At 44.2% G+C, this 16,809-nt stretch overlaps 1 protein-coding gene across 1 annotated transcript in view; it reads right to left on the bottom strand.

The window, feature by feature from the left end:
- Window positions 1-3,812: 3,812 nt before the first annotated feature.
- TENT4B (terminal nucleotidyltransferase 4B) overlaps window positions 3,813-16,809 on the bottom strand; it is a 48,300-nt gene continuing 35,303 nt past the window's right edge. Inside the window, exons 6-12 of the mRNA XM_053270858.1 lie at window positions 15,376-15,504; window positions 14,634-14,847; window positions 12,825-12,951; window positions 12,617-12,720; window positions 10,185-10,372; window positions 7,888-8,052; window positions 3,813-6,783 (exon numbers count right to left, since the gene is read on the bottom strand). Coding sequence (XP_053126833.1) covers window positions 6,604-6,783; window positions 7,888-8,052; window positions 10,185-10,372; window positions 12,617-12,720; window positions 12,825-12,951; window positions 14,634-14,847; window positions 15,376-15,504 — 1,107 coding nt within the window. The 3' untranslated portion in view covers window positions 3,813-6,603. The remainder of the gene's footprint in view (window positions 6,784-7,887; window positions 8,053-10,184; window positions 10,373-12,616; window positions 12,721-12,824; window positions 12,952-14,633; window positions 14,848-15,375; window positions 15,505-16,809) is intronic.

Here is a 16,809-nt window from a genome sequence, read left to right as displayed (position 1 = left end):
CTGTTTTCAGTGTAAAGTATCACTCATGCACCAAGAGAAAAAAAAACACCTGCTTGCATTCTTCTGAGGGGGGAGTGAGGAAGAGAGAAATCCAACAAGTTAAACAGAAATCAGTGTCAGTGGCTCCTTCTCCGGCCAGGAATTTCAAAAGGGTTAGATTAGATTACAAGATTTACAAAGAGCAGGAAATAGAAAATAAATAATAACAAACATAATGCTGCTGAGATACGTAGACTTGCTTCAGAACAGATGGATTGCATTCAACACTGACAACATTTTATAGCCATGGGGGGGGAAAGGGATATCCGAGGGCTCAGGTCCCAAATCACTAGAGTTCCAGCCATCTCTAACTCCTCCTAGCTGGGCAAAGAGGCACCTTTTAAAGTGGGGCTATCTTATATTTAGCAGGGGGAGATTTGATTGATTGATTAAGTGCCGTCAAGTCAGTGTCGACCAACATAGATAGCGACCACGTAGATAGATTCTCTCCAGGATGATCTGTCTTCAACTTGGCCTTTAAGGTCTCTCCGTGGTGCATTCATTGCTGTCGTAATCGAGTCCATCCACCTTGCTGCTGGTCGTCCTCTTCTTTTTCCTTCAACTTTTCCCAGCATTGTGGACTTCTCAAGGGAGCTGGATCTTTGCATAATGTGTCCAAAGTATGATAGTTTGAGCCTGGTCATTTGTGCCTTGAATGAAAATTCTGGATTGGTTTGTTCTATGATCCATTGGTTTGTTTTCCTGGCTATCCATTAGATTTAGACCAGGGTTGTACAACATGCGCTATCTGGGGGATGTTGGACTACAACTCCCATCACCCCCAGTCACTGTGGCCAATTGTCAGGGATGACGGGAGTTGTAGACCAACATCTGCAGGAGGGCTGAAATTGCGCAATCCTTAGACAAATCACCACATCTCATCTCTGCATCCCTTCTGTACATGGGAGATGTTTGACCTTGTTAGCATTGCTTAAGTAATGTCCATGAAGAATATAGTGTGGGGACTCTACCAGGGGACGTGTGTGCAGTGATGAAGCACGCACTTCGTGGGCATAAGGTCCCAAGTCCCAACCAGTGTCCTCTCATTTGTGTGTGGGATGAGTTTTGTTCTGGGTGGCAGTATCAAGGCAGTGTGTGCACACGTGCGTTCAGAGTAAGAACTTCCTGATTCAACCTAAGTGGGATCTAAAGTTAACTGAGTGAACATTAAAAAAACACCTCATGATCACACACGTTAGAGGGAACACTGGCTTAAATCTCCTTGCACAGTAGGGCTGGAAAGACCCCTGCCTGAAAGCCTAGAGAACTACTGGCAGCCAGTGCAGATGGTACTAAGATAGATGGACCAACAGTTTGATTCAGTAGCAGGCAGTTTCCTATGCCAATATGGGCTGGGATTAATATACTGTTTCTATACTTTGCTATAACAGACTAAGATCAGTATAAATTGAAAAAGAACTGCTGGCTCCAGCAGACTTGACCTCACTAAATGACTCAGCAAAACTGGTCAGAGAAAAACAGCTCTGAATATCTGCCTTTCGGGGATGAAACTTCTCCGTGTATGCTGTATCGCAGAAATTAAAATGGAACTTCAGTTAATCACTCTTTGCACACCCAACTCAATATAAATTGAGCTGTTGGCTGGGTGGTTCCCTCTGACTCACACCCTACTACTAGGAGCAGGGCCAGTTATCGGAAAGAGACAGACACATACTTGGATGAGGGTAGATAACAGTAGCTCTGTTAGGATATTTTTCTACTTGTATCTTTACTTCTCAGTTCACCGAGGTTATCATGTTTTGTATCTCTCAGTTCCTTCTCCAGGGGTGCCAACTCTCCAATAAATGCCGTGGGCCTAACCCCTACCTACCTCCTGCGTTGCACCCAGAAATCTACCCTCTCTCTGCCCCAAGGCTATATTATCAGTGGGGCACTTGCTAGCAACCACGAAGTTCATTTATGTTAACTCAGTTTCCTCATTCTCCAAGTACAATAGAGGTGCTAATTCCAGAGAAGTCTTATTAGTCTGTTGCAGCAAGACAAGAACGGTTTCTCAAAAACAAGTTTCGAGCTTTCTCAGCAGCTGTATTGAACAAAGCAGGCTCTTGTGATTCTTTACAGACATTCTATTTTCTTGACGGCTTTGGAAATGTCTTGCAAGTAATATCAAGCAGAACAGACGTCCAACTTTGATACAAAGCTACAAGATAAATATTTACTTCCCTTGGAAAACCCAAATGAGAATTGTGAGCTGCATGGTAGTTACACCTCTCCAAAATAATTGCATTAGAGTCTATGCCGGCTCGACAGCACACTTTACAGCCGTAGTGCCTACAAGTCACCAGTGTTCTACTTTTTTCCATCTGTGTGCGGAATGAGTTTTGTTCTGGGCAGCAGTATCAAGGCAGTGTGCATGCACGTGCATTCAGAGTGGGGCCTTTCTGATTCAACCTGAGCGGGATCTAAAATTAACTGAGTGGGTATTAAAAAAAACTTGTGTGTGCACGCCTTAAAGGGAACACTGCAAATAAACTGTGTTACGATTTCCATCCACTCACATCACTTCTGCAAATGATCCCTTGCCCGAGTGCCATGATCATGCCGTCTAGAGGTGTTTGTTTTCCTGGGCCTTGGGCCTCCCTGCTGCTTATCTTCCCCATTCACTTCAGTGGAAGGTGCCAATAAGGTCCATATGCTCATCCCTCTGCATGCAGAAAGCTGACCCATCCATACAGTAGAGGTGAACTGAAAATACAACACTGACAGGAGCTCTGCTGTAAACACTGGCATTCCTCAACAAGCAAGCAAGTGTATGGGAGGAGAGCTGGTCTTGTGGTAACAAGCAGGACTTGTCCCCTTTGCTAAGCAGGGTCCATCCTAGTTACATATGAATGGGACTGCAAAATTGGTCATCCTTTGTGTGAGCACTGCCACGTATGGAGCTGCTCCGGGAAGAGCATCTGCATGCTTGCAGGCAGAAGAGTCCAAGTTCCCTCTCTGGCAGCATCTCCAAGATTGGGCTGAGGGAGATTCCTGCCTGCAACCTTGGAGAAGCCACTGCCAGTCTGTGTAGACAATACTGAGCAAGATAGACCAGTGGTCTGACTCAGTATATGGCAGCTTCCTATGACCCTATGGCTTTCTTTGCCAACCTGTGAACTGCAAAGTTACAGGACAGAGGCTGGCTAGGGAATGGTCACACACCTATCCATTTCTGGTGTGAGGAGATCTTTTGTAGAAGCTAACTGAAAAATGTAATGCATACACAGCCATCTTGCAACCCAACTGGGGTGGGGAGTGTAGCTTTGGTGATGGTAGGCCTGCAGGCATTTATTGCAGTTAGCTCTAAACTCCTGCCTTCTAGCTCTTGTGCTATACTCTCACCCTTAATACTCAATAAAAACACCAGACAAGGGGCCCAGAGTGGTGCTAGTACTTTGGGTGCACTTCACCGTGTGTTTGCCAGATGGGTGGTCATAAGAAGCAGCCATATACCAAGTCAGACCGTTAGTCCATCAAACTCAGCATGGTCTACACTGACTGGTAGCAGCTCTCCAAGGTTTCAGGCAGGAGTCTCTCCCAGGCCTAACGTGGAGATGCTGCCAGGGACCCGATACTCTGCATACATCAGAAATCCCCTTTACCACCACTGCTTGGAATTAATTAATGCTGCCATGGTATTTCTTCCCACTTTATTGCTTCTTTTATGTAATCTTCTGCCCATTTAGTGCTTGTCAGTGAAAGAAAAGCGGGGCGGGGGGGGGGGGGGGAGACATGCCATGAAAATAAAATAGATGTCAAGAATGATAAAACTTGTTTCAGACATTTATTTTATATATATATTTATATATATATTTCCACAAAATTTTCACAAAAGTCTGGAAACTCAAAAGAAATTAGATTTAAGTCAAATACAGAGATGAAATGTACAAGATAAATGAGCAGGCAAAACTTAAAAGGTCTTGAATGTTTTGTTGTTTTAACTTCAGATTGAAAAAAGGAACAGTTCAACTGTTCGGTTTAAATAAAGTTTTGCAATATATACAGTGTTGTGAATACAATGCTGGTCATTTGAGGCAAAGTAAGTACTTAAATTTCTCCTTCATGCTTTCTTCTTTTTCTTGTTAGAAAGGTATTGTTTACAAAATGAAACTTGAGCAGTCCAGGAAAAGCTATTTTTCCATTAAAATTTATGAAAATCATAAATTAACGTAAACCTAAGATTCCCAATGGAATCAAGATTATCTCCCCGCTACCACCGCATTAAAATAATCACATTTATTGGAATACCAATCTCTTCATCCTGACAGAACATTTGTTTCCAACAATGAGGGTGATTCTTCCAATAACAAAAAAATAAAAAATAAAAATCCTTCAATGTGGTTAAATGTAATACAGATTGTTGTCCTTCATGTTTGCAACAGCAGCTAGTAATACTGGATTAAATATAATTTAAAATTTGTTCCCAAAGCAGTGAAGGTAGGTAGGTAGGCCTATGTGTATACAAAATATTTGTTTTTAAACCCAAAATAAATACTCTGATAATGCATAATGTGATGTCTTAAACTAACTTCTATCAACCAGTCTTGTTTTTTTTGTTTGTTTAAAGGGTTAAACTTAGAACAAAATGTGGATCTAAAAGTCAACATTCTCTTTTTTGTGAGCTTAGTGTTCTTGAGCATTATGATGGAAAGGGTAGTTTTTTCTCCTCTCCTCCGTTTTTGGAAATCAAAATGCTTTACCGTGTAGTGTTTTTATTGTTAGCGTTCAGTCATGACAGTTTTTGGTCGTGTTGCATTATTTTATTTAAAAAGCTTCTGCACTGACCAGTGCTTATTAAAGGTCAAAGTTGGTCTGCGGTTTATAAAAGAAACATCTAAAAGCTAATATTAGTTCTCACAAAAGGATCATCATCATTCTCCAGACTGGATACACTGAACGCAGTCTTATGCACTGGGGACATACACACACGCCCGCACGCACACACTTTCCTCTTCAAAGAAAAATGTTACAGTAAATGTCACTTTACATTCTATCAATTAAAGTGCTCGAATCTCCCCCCCCCACCGCTGCAAACGATGCAAGTGACTAATCTACACATTCCATCTGCATCCATAGCATTAAACTTATCTTCAGTCTGATAATTCACAGCATGGCTGAGCTAGGAAAATGTTCAAACACCTTAGGAGAGATGGGGGTCGGGGAAGAAAGAGTCAACAGTTCAGCACAGAAATTCTGGGATAGGAAAGGCTTCAAGCTCTTTCAACAGCAATACAAATTTATTTCCATTATTCAACACTGTTTTTAATTCTTGTAAGGGTGGATTAAAAATATCTAGAAGAAAAGGAGATAGCACGTGGTAAAAATGTTCAGCCACCGTAACAGTTCAATTTCTTTTTTAAGTTTAAAAAAAAGGGGGGGGATACAAAGTTGCGGGAGATAGGAGTGGGGGGGGAAAGGGGTTAGGGTTGGGACAGAAAGGCACACACCAAAAAAAGGCATAGGATTTAAGAGGTCCCAAAATGCAGATATCACCCACGGTCAATTTGTTTCTGTTTAATGCAGTAAAACAGAACAAAGGCCCCTCCCTAACATTTCTGTTTCCTATCAAATACAAAAGAGAGAGAGAGAGAGACACACACTTTTGATGAAACCTAACCTGGAATAGCCCACTGCCTGAGATGATGGCACTTCAGAAACAAGATAAACATTCAGTCCTCACCCCCAGCCCCCCATGAGAGAAATACAGAGTCAGGGTTGACACAGAATGCATTTGTACACTTTTATAAACACTTAGATAAGTGTGTTTATAAGTGTGCTGGCACATTTGCCCCGTGTCTAACTCCGCCCCACCTTCAGAGAAGCAACTTGTGCAGTCTCATTAATGTGCTATTAAATTATCTGAATGCTAAAAAGGGAACACACAGTATTCTAAGCCATGTTTACTTGCTAAGTTGACAATTCAGGTTTTCTTTTTTTAAAAAAAAATCGAATCCTGAGGGGAAAGGCGGGAGGGAAACCATTTCTACAATTTGAATGGTAGTGTTATGAAAAAAGTATTAACAAATCCACTATTACAAAGGTAAATTTTCCTATATGGTCATCTATAGATACACAATAAAATGGTACATATATGCAAAAATAATTAAAAAACCGTGCGTGAATTTACTCTCTTTTGAAGTTTGGGTTTCTCTCAAAATACATTCCTTCTCTTCCCCCTCCCCGTTTATCCTCTGCTTTGCTTTATTTCATTCCCCAACCCCTTAAATACACTGAATACTACACCCCTATAAGTCAGCATAAAAGCTGAAGGGAGATATTTATTTTTTACATTCAAGCTTTTATATCCTAAAACGACCCTGTTGTAGCATGTCTGGTCAAATGAACAACCGCTGCCTTCTCCCTCCCCCACTCCCCCCTGTTTTTTGCACATATTCTTCATGATCTGTTCCGTGGCAAGCTGGAAAAAGCTAAAACGCATTGCTAATCAACGTTTCAACAGTCTTGAGACTCGAGACGAGGTCTGGAGAGTCACTGTCCAACTTATTCCCATAGCGCAAGACCCTTGCGCACAGAAGAACAGCCGAGTGTCAGATAGAAAAACTATCTACAAAGGTCTGACAGGACCACGTCCCTCTTGTGTTTCCTCTTTTTGCCATGGAAATACTGATGCGACTTGGCTCCTGGGTGCTGTTTGTTTGTCACCGAGGCACCATGGCTTGAGTTCGCGGGAGCTTGGAAGCCTTTGTTGGAAGAAGTGCGGAATAGCCTCGTGGACCCATGCTGCAAAAGAGAAGGCAGGCAGTGTGAGCAGGAGTCTGCAGTCTGGAACCACACCCATCAAGCCAGAGGTCAAGAGTCAAGTCACATAAGCAGCAGGAAGGCTTGTGTGGTCTTTCCAGGATGCCAGCTGTTCTAGATCTCCATGTCACTTCAAACTCTTCCCCCCCCCCCCCACATACCTTTAGCTATCTTAATGTCTCGGAAATCCCTTTCCTCTCACTGGATAAACAGAGACAATCTTCCCCCTTAGCATCAACACCTGGAGAGGGGGAAGAGATCTCCATTTCCAGATCTCAACCTTAAGCCTATGTTAACTACATAGGTCACTAAATCTCTGCAGCCCACAGAATGCTCTATAGTCCATGGGCCAGGTCCACAAAGTTTGGCCATTGGTACCACCTCAGTGGATGGAGGCTCCTAGTGGTTTTTGGCAACTTCAACTCCCTAGAGGTGGGAAATAGGTAATAGCGTTGTTGCGCTTACAGCTTTCTCTGGATTATCACCCCTCCTTTATCCCTACCTCCAAATGATAAGGGTAAAAGTGCCATCATTTTTGCCCAGGCGCAGGGTAATAATGAACACGCCATCATGCTCTCTCCATGGAGTAATCTCTGGAGAACATTCCTGCCAACGTTCTTTTCCATTCCTCTGACAACAATGATACATTTTAATAGTAGTTTTTGTGTTTTTAAAAGCTTTTAAAACATTGCACATTTGGTGGCTCCAAGCCCAATGGCCAGGACAAGAAAAGCATACCCCCAGGCTGAAAGCTGAAAGCACTGCAATGCGATGACCTATTTTTCATCTCTGGGGTACAGACCTCTAGGGCAGGGGTGGGCAAACTTGGCCCTCCAGCAGCTGCTCAACTACAACACCCATCATTCCCAGCCACAATAAACGTTGACTACCAATGACTGGAGTTGTAGTTGGAGGGCCAACTTTGCCCACCCCTGTTCTAGGGGGACAGACAAAAATCAGAATAAGCATTCATCCATGCAGATGGTACGGACCACCCCAGCTGGCTTACTGAAGCCCTTGAAGATGCAGAGACTTCAGGCATGGGAGGGAGGGGACCCAGACCAGTGAGCCCAACGCCCTACCCACCTGGGATTTGTTTGCCACACCGGATGTGTTCACTGTTTGGCTGCTTGGTATTTTCCCACTTGACTGTGTGGATCCCAGGGATATGTCCTGAGTTGCCATTCTGTTTGCTGTAGGCTGGCGGCAGCTCAGCTGTTTAGAGGTTTTGCATGGTGTTCCATCAGACTCCTGTCGGAAACAGGCAACAGTAGGAACACACAGGGTAGTTAATGGGAAAGAGAGAGGAGATAAACCCATCGGCTGTTTTCCGATGGTCATCAGCATCCCCAAACTACAACTACACAGGAGGACACTACTCTCAAAGACGAAACATGTATGCTCCCATCTCCATGACCTATTGCAGCCCTGTTTATACCCAGAATGTTCCTGAATCCCATTTCTCCACTCATGATATACTGTTGTTTTTATTCACAGAAATGAGTTTAATACGTCACGTAGCTGCAAACCTCAATCCAATTATTTTGACGTGAGCCTAGCTTCAGTACCCTGAAGTAAGCTGTTTGGAAGCTGCAGGAAATGGCATTTTTATAGCACTCTTATCCCTAGGCAGTCCTGGTACTTGGGCATGAGCGGAAACTGGTCCCCACTCCTCCTCCTCCTCCTCCTCCTCCCCCCTCAGAGATGGCTGGGATGGCAACTATTTGCCAGACCTGCAACAAGTGCTGAGAAACACACACAGAGAGGAAGTGAGAACATGACCTGCAAGGGGACCGCCCTAGAGTCTTCTCCTGATCCCAGATCCTGGTGGCCTGGGGCAGTGGTCTTCACTGTTCTTGAAGCGAAAACTTCAAGGTGGCACAAAAATCCTCCAACGTAAGAGCAGCTTCCCAACACACTCACCTCCACATCATGCGTGGTAAATGGTATGCCATTTGTTTCCCTATCACCCTAGCTTCCCATACTCACGGCTGAATGTTTTAAACTGTTTTTAACTGCTGCTTTGACAGCAGGATCGGCTTTATAGGATTTGTGTGAACCGCCTAGAGCCTTTGGAGTCAGACGGTATATAAATGAATGGATGAAAAAAAAAATATTCTAAGCAAGGCTTGCTGCCGTTGGCAAACCCAGCCAAGAGGAGTGTGTCTTGACCTGGTCTACACAACGTGCGAACTACAAAGCTAAAGGCAGCTGGCCTGCCGGATGCTTCACCACCTGCCTGTTTCTGTAGTCCTCCCTCTGGACAGCCAAAACAGAATGTGGAAGTGAATGTCTGATGGACCACCACAGGGGGCTAGTAGGCTACACTCAGCTTGGTTGTTCACAAGTTGTGCAGGCTCGCAGTGGGCCACTGCGACACATGCAGCCTAGCACACATGCTGTGTCTGTCCCCAGTTCACTAAAGAGAGGCTTGCTCTTTCCCTATCTCAATCAGATTAAATAGGAACATACTGGCAAAATGCCCCTTTCCACCATTTTGACGTCTGCAGCTAATGAGTGGAAATTAATTAATTATTAATTAATTAATTATTAAAAATTTTATACCGCCCTTCCAAAAGGCTCAAGCGCTCCACTTCTCACACAGGATCTCGAGAACGACAACAACTACTTCCGCGTGCCCAAGGGACCTCTGGACATTCACTGTTGACATGTGCGCATGTGTGTACACTTACACATACATGCGCAGTACCCGAGAATATCCTGGACACACGTAAACCCCACGGGCTTGCTTGAAGAAGCACTTTGGTCCTGACCCATGATTGTGAAGGTGTCAGCTTTATTATTTTAGGTGCTTAAAAATTATAGTTGCAGGGTATGTCCAAAATTTGGTGATTGTCGACATTCACGCTAATCCAAGATGAATTCTGTGAATGTTGAAAACAGGCAGATGTATCTCTACTTTCCAAATATACACCAGTCAGTCATGACGACAACATTTAGGTTACTCTTAGCCTTTACTGATATACCACTCAGTGTTTGGACACCCATGACATTTTTCTGGAATGTTTGAGGTTCACATGTGAATGTTGACATGGACCAAATTTTGATAATTTGTTTCCTTTGAAAATGAGATCTCATGGGTTCTCTCCCCTCATCACGCCACATCACTGAGGGGTGATGGCTTCTGAATTTCCTCTCAGTTCCAAAAACTACTGGCTGTGGGATGGTACTACTTGAGAAGCACAGTCCAGAGCAGAGCTATGCAAGTTCAGCCCTCCAGCTGTCTTTGGACTACAACTCCCATCATCCTCAGCCACACTGGCTAATAGGGATTTTGGAGTCTCCTTGAGTGCACTGAAGTAACTGCATCGCTCTAGCCATCCTGAACACAGCAAACAGTGTCTGAGCGCTTCCATACTCACTACATCGCTGGAGCTTGAAAGCGTAGATGACGACGACGACAGGGGCCCCGATGAAGAGTTTGATGAGTGTTTGCTTGGTGTCTCTGAGGTTTTACTCCTAGGTTTCCCTAGCGATTCACTCTCCTCAGAAAGATTATTGTTGCATTTGTCCAGCTGTTGGTTATCTACTATCAAGGTCACCCCATTACCTGGTAGAAAAAGGAGTAGAGAACAGTGTGAGCATCTGTGCACAAAGATGAAGCTGCTCACAACTGTGATGATCTCGCTTCTACTTATTTATTTGTTTAATTTTTATTAAAATGAGGGTGAGGAAGCCCAAGGGCAGGCCGCCCATGGGTGGGCTGGCCCGCTGGGCCGCCGCCTGGCTGTGGGAAGGTGAGAGCAGTTCCCAGCCCTCTGCTGTGTCGCTACTTAACAACACTGGGAGAAGGTGCAGGGCCCAGGCAAACAACCCTTTTAGAGGCCGCCTGGGTGAATGACGCAGACATCAGGCGAGGGGCCTGGTGAAGGACAGCTACGGTGCTTGGAAACCCCCTCCCCACTCTCTCTCGAGGCCGGTTTGCCCTGGACTGCGGGAGGGCGAGAAACATCACACCCTGTACTACACAAAGACTTTTCTTAAGGAGGGGAACAATTACCTCTTTAAGTATAGATACATCAAAGACGGTAACCAGAAAAAAACGCACATGAAAAAACCCCGCAAGAAAATTGCTCGCAGAAAAAAACACCCACGGTCATAAATGCCACATGCACAGAGCACCAGCTCCCTGCCAAGGTATACAAATGGATAGTGTGGATTTGCGTGTTCTTTACATCTCAGGTTCCTTGACAAGGGCACCATACTTTGCACTCTCTTCTTCTGAGGGTGTCCACTCTCTCAGAAACACTCCAATCTTGACGGACTTGATGCACAAACACTTCCAGGCTTCTCGCCTCTGCTTGTCTGAGTTGGCATCTCTGCTTCCATGAGAACTCAACCCTGGGAGGTCTGGGTCAGGAGGAGCCTGCGTCCTGCGTTCCTGTGGCATTTCCAGTCCAAAACAGCCCAACTACTGCACCGCGTTTGCCTAACTGAGCCCTCGCCATGCCACGCTTCCCTTTTTGTTCCCAGCTACAGATCTTACAAAGCAATCTTTAAAATAACTTGTGCTGTTAGCAAGGCCTGTATGAACAGACTTGAGCCGAAGTGCTTGGATATGGATTCTTGATTAAAAGGACAGAACCCCCTATTGTGGCTACTGCACATGCAATAGGCATGTGCGAATGTGTTTGACATTGAACCAGTTCAGTTCGACTGCTTGGAGTCCAACTAAACCACCCCCGTTCGGTCCAACCTCAGACCGAAACACACACACTCCAGGCCAATTCAGGGGGGTCGCAAGCTTACTTAAAATAATAATAATAATCCCCCCCAACTTACCCCCACCAGGAGGAGTTATTCAAGGTGGCGGGCGGGGGGTTGGGGGTCCGCGGAGGTTCCCCCTCCCCACACCGGCCTGTGCAATGGGCCTCTGCACATTTTAAAATATATTTTTTGAAAAGAAAAAAAAATCAAGCAAGCTCACGAAACGCTCTCACCCTGGACCGGGGAGTTTCGAGGGGGTGTCAAATCCAACTGGCCCAGTCCAGGTCCGGTTCGAACTCGAACCAAAACAGACCAGGCGGTTCTGTGCACACCCCTAATATGCAAGCTCCTCTCTCCTACAGCTCTACTCTGCCAGATGGCAGTTCTGACAAACAGAAGTTACCAAACAGCAACATTTAGCAGATTGCTTTGGGGGAACAAATCCTGAGTATTAAGCAATCTGGGGGATAGTCCCAACTTCCACTCTGGATTCATCTGAATACACACACACACACACACACACACACACACACACACCAAAGAACATAATTGTGTTCTTTGCTCTACCCACAGGGCTGCTCAACTTCGGCCCTCCTGCAGATGCTGGCCTACAACTCCCAGAACCCCTGGCTATTGGCCACTGTGGCTGGGGATTATGAGAGCTGTGGTCCAAAAACAGCTGGGGTCGGGGAGGCAAAGTGGAGCAGGCCTGCTCTACTGCCTTGCGCTTGCTTGTGGCATTGAGCCCAAATCCAAGTCTGCAGGCTTCTCTGCTGCTGAACGTTTTCCAGAGTGTTTCGGAATGGACAGCAAGGACGTGGCAAATGGCTGGGTGGCTTCAGTTTCCTTTCAGCACCACAATTCTATTATTTGTGTCGAAAGAAGGGGCTTCTGCCGATCATGCACTTACCCTTCCAAGCACACCTGCAGTTCATGAGGGATAGTGATGTGTTTAAAAAAATAATTCTGCAAGGTTTATATTGCTGGCTAGGGGTGAAGCCTGTACAGTCTCTATTACAGGTTGCCCTACCTGGTTCCCAAGGGGTCACGAGGGCTTTGCAGAAGCCTACTCGCAGGAAAATCTTACCGTTGCATGACGTCTCTGTGCTGTTCTGTATTCCCCACTGCTTTGATATCCAGTCTCTATACGTCGCCACTTCTTGCGTGACTCTGATTATTCTTCCTAATATGCTGAGAGTGGCGAAAGAGAAAGGAGAGATTACTAGATGTTAAAAAAAAGGGGGGGGGGAGCAGCAACATCACCAATGTATCTCACTAGAAGGCAAAATGTTTACCTTTCACTTTCATTGTTGGGGTAATATTTAGCTATTGGCGACACCGCATGGCTCAAGACGACATATGCATAATCAAAGGCTTGTTTTACTTGCATGGCACCATAGGAACTCCTCCCAACATCATTGCCTTTAAAAAATAAACAGAGATTGGGTTGGTTGTGATAAGATCAACAGTGTCTTTTTTCCTGAACACAACCCCACTTCACCCTCCCCAAGAAGCCCTACAGTTTTTGCTGAATTCTGCCAAAATTATACAAATATCATTTCACTAACAAACGTATCCTCAGTTCATATGTTGTGTGGTTCTAGGGTTTGTTTTTGTTTACTTTCATTTATTTAACATATTTTTATACCGCCAAAAACGTACGTCTCTGGGCAGTTTACAACAAGATAAAAACAAGAGTAAAACAAAATAAAAGGAATATATATACAGTGTATGTCTCCAAGCAATAAAAAGGTAGAATCAGAACCTTGGGCAAGATAGCAAAAGGTTTGACCAACGTAGTCGTCGTTTCGCAGAAACGTAAACTTCAGAGTGCCTCCTTCGGCAAGAACCCCATTGCTTATTAAAATCAGGAGTGGTCCGCCTGCAGTTTCCGCCAGTTCGTCCAGTGGTGACCCAAAGCTGGGCCTTCTTGGTTACTGCTCCCGAACTTTCGAACATGCTCCCCCCATAGAAATATGGGTTTTTCAAGAGGGCCATAAATCTTTTTGATCAGGCATCTGGTGCTGGGTTGTTTTAACTGTTGGCTTTAAACCTTTTGTAAACTGCCAAGAGATGCAGTTGAGTGGGCAGGCATAAAAATGTAATTAATAATTAATTCATAAAAAAGCCAAGACCCACATTTGTCCCCCTGCAGAAGTGGGGTTTAAAGGAGAGGGGGAAATCCAACTCCCTGACAAGCAAGGAAAAGCACTTGGATAAACCATGGTGACCTTCCTCGGGTGAAATCAAAGCATGTCAGTTACATGTCCAGTGTCAAATTAAAGCATGTCAGTTACATGTTCAGAGTGGCCAGTGCTCTTGGCAGGCAGGCTATACACCACCACCCCCAGTGAAAGTAATCCAAATGAATAACACAAAGGGTTGCAGCTACAAGATCCCACTATGTCCCAACAGTAGACAATTGGGAGGCGAGGCTGCTGGTGTTCAGCTTGTGCGTTCCTAGATCACGCATGCAAGTCTCAAAAGGATGCATTTGTTCTATCCCATCTCAGAGGCGTGCATTAGTTCTATTCCATCAACACCCACCAAAAAAACAGAAGACTATTCATATATTGCCTAAGAGAAAGGCAACAGAGTCAAGATAACATTCTATTAATGAGTTCTGAATAGGGAGGAGAGGGAGTCTATGGGAGGAGAGCTGTCTTGTGAAAGCAAGCATGAATTGTCCCCTTTGCTAAGCAGGGTTTGCATAGGTTTGCATTTGAATGAGAGACTATATGTGAGCACTGGAAGATATTCCCCTTAGGGGATGGGGCTGTTCTGGGAAAAGCATTTGCATGCTTGCGTGCAGAAGGTTCCAAGTTCCCTCCTTGGCATCTCCAGACAGGGCTGGGAGAGACTCCTGCCTGCAACCTTGGAGAAGTCGCTACTAGTCAGTGTGAACAAAACTGGGCTAGATGGACCAATGGTCTGACTCTGTGTAAGGCAACTTCCTATGTTCCTATTATAATGTGAGGGTTCACAAAGAACATTATTGGAAAATGGAACTTGTTTTTTATTCTCTCGTATTTTGTATCCTTAGATTAAGATTACAGAAACTGCTTTCCACTGTGTCACAGAAAAGCGTGAAGCAGACATAGTACCTGGTTGTAGGGGGTCTTCGATATAGAGCATTGATGGCCTATAGCCATCCAGCATATTCTTCTGCACTTCATCCTTGGCTACGTAGGAACCGCCATCCTTTATCCGGATGCCTGTTTTCAGGTAGTTGAAATGACGTCCATACAATTCAAAAAATTCTATTAAAAGAACACCATAGTTGGCATTGCGGGTGCAGGCATCTTCCCTGGGATGCAACTGTTGAAAAACAAGAATTAAGTTACTTTCCAGAGATCCTTCTAGTCCATTAAAAAGCTAAACTCAGATGATGACCTACAAGCACCTCAATTTAATACCTGGCAAAGTAAGAGGACTCTACAAAAGCATCTATTCATTTCCCACGCAGTCCCCTGTTAAGCAGGCAAATATTTGGAATGTGAAGTATTTCCCAACAGCAAGTTGCCCCATTTCTTGCAAAAATTACACCTAGAAGATGCATTCAAACTGAGCTGGCAATTCCATTTCAAAGAGCCATTTTTAAAAGCAGGAGTTCTGCCCAATACATTTAACTGCAAGGCCATCTACGTACAAAATGATGCACGTTTGATTTTATGCCAGTTTTACTGCAACCTTTTAAATTTGGGTCAACAGTTGAAACAAATGTTAAGCTAGACCTGGACCTGATTTACAGCCTATAACCCTGTTCACTGTAACTCTTATAACACCTTTTTTAAGAAGAAAAAGGTTGTCCGTGTGCTATAAAATTTAATTACACTTTCAACTTACCTGGAGGAAGCTGACAGCCATTAAAAAAAGACTATAAGAACCAATTCCACCTGTGAATACTTCATTGAGATCTCTCTGCAGCAAGAACTGTTTCAATACTAAAACTAGATATGGCAATACAGGATATTTCTGTGGGAGAAAAAGAAGATGTGAATCAGGCTTCTGTTTACACCATCAATTGTGAAAAGCAAAACCTTAAGTCTGACACTTTATTAACAGCTAAAAGGCTTATTCTTCAAGCCGCTGTGGCCCCCGATAGAGAAGATTGGACAGAGTCAGCCCTGGCTTCTAGAGAAAACAACGCATTGAGAAAAATGGACCAACTAAGCAAATTTAACAACCTTTGGAAAGCTTTGGTTGAACTCTTCTCTGGCTTTATTATGGAACAGTGGTACTTGTGCCTTGCGGATGAGCCAGGCTTTGTTGCTAGCGATATTTTGTCTAGGTTCTCCCCCCTCCCGCCCCCCCACTGCTTTTCTTCATCTGTATTAAGGGTCTGGGGTGGGTTTGTGGGCTGCTTTTGTTGTTATTTTGATTGTGTAATCTTAAACTTAAATAAAACGTTAATACAAAAAAAGTCTGCCACTTGAAATGAGAGGTAGCAGTACTTACAATTAGCAGCCAGTGATATTCTAGTGGGGAGGAGAATAGAGGAATGGTAGGAAGGAAGTGGGAATCTAAGTATCTGCCTTATACCAAGTCAGACTCTTGGCCCATCTTGCTCAGTATTGTCTACACTGACTGGCAGCAGCTTCTCTACCGTTTCAGTCAGGGGGTTTTCTCAGCTCTACTTAGAATGAACCTGGGGTCTTCTGCACACAAAGCAGATCTACCACTGAGCTATGGACGCATCCTCAGTAATGTTGCTATTGTAGGGGTACGTCCAGGCAGAGGGTTTATCGTGCATTGGGTGTGCTAATTTGCTGTGCCTGACTCTTGCAGGTACACTGGGATATCTTCATGTGAATTGATGCTAGTTTAGAACAGCAGATAAGGGACTGGCAAACCCAATGCACAGGCCTGGTATTAGCCGGTACCTCTCTCGTCTCCTCTCACACAACCTTGGCTTCCAGTTGAGGAGCAGAGTGAGAGATCAGGCAGGGTGAGGAAGCTACCTGCTGCAGGTAGCCAGAGGTCAGTGCCCTGCCCTGAATATTTCTCTCAATAAATCTATAAATATTGTTTCTATTTTTTTTATTATTGCATTAATACTAATTAGTTTCAATCCATGATGGCTTCCCTTTCCCAATCGCATTAAGTTCACAATGAGAAATCAGAAGTGCCTAATAATAATAATAACAATATTATTATTATTATTATTATTATTATTATTATTATTATTATTATTATTATTAAAGTGGTGGGCCATTACCAACCCAAGGTCAATTTCCTGCACGTTCTTACTAAGTGCTATAATTCAGGTTATAGTTGAGA

This window comes from Hemicordylus capensis, chromosome 9 (assembly GCF_027244095.1).
Source record: "Hemicordylus capensis ecotype Gifberg chromosome 9, rHemCap1.1.pri, whole genome shotgun sequence".
Classification (NCBI taxonomy): Eukaryota; Metazoa; Chordata; class Lepidosauria; order Squamata; family Cordylidae; genus Hemicordylus; species Hemicordylus capensis.
Note: the sequence above shows the minus strand (reverse complement) of the source record. Positions and strands in the feature narration are given on the sequence as shown.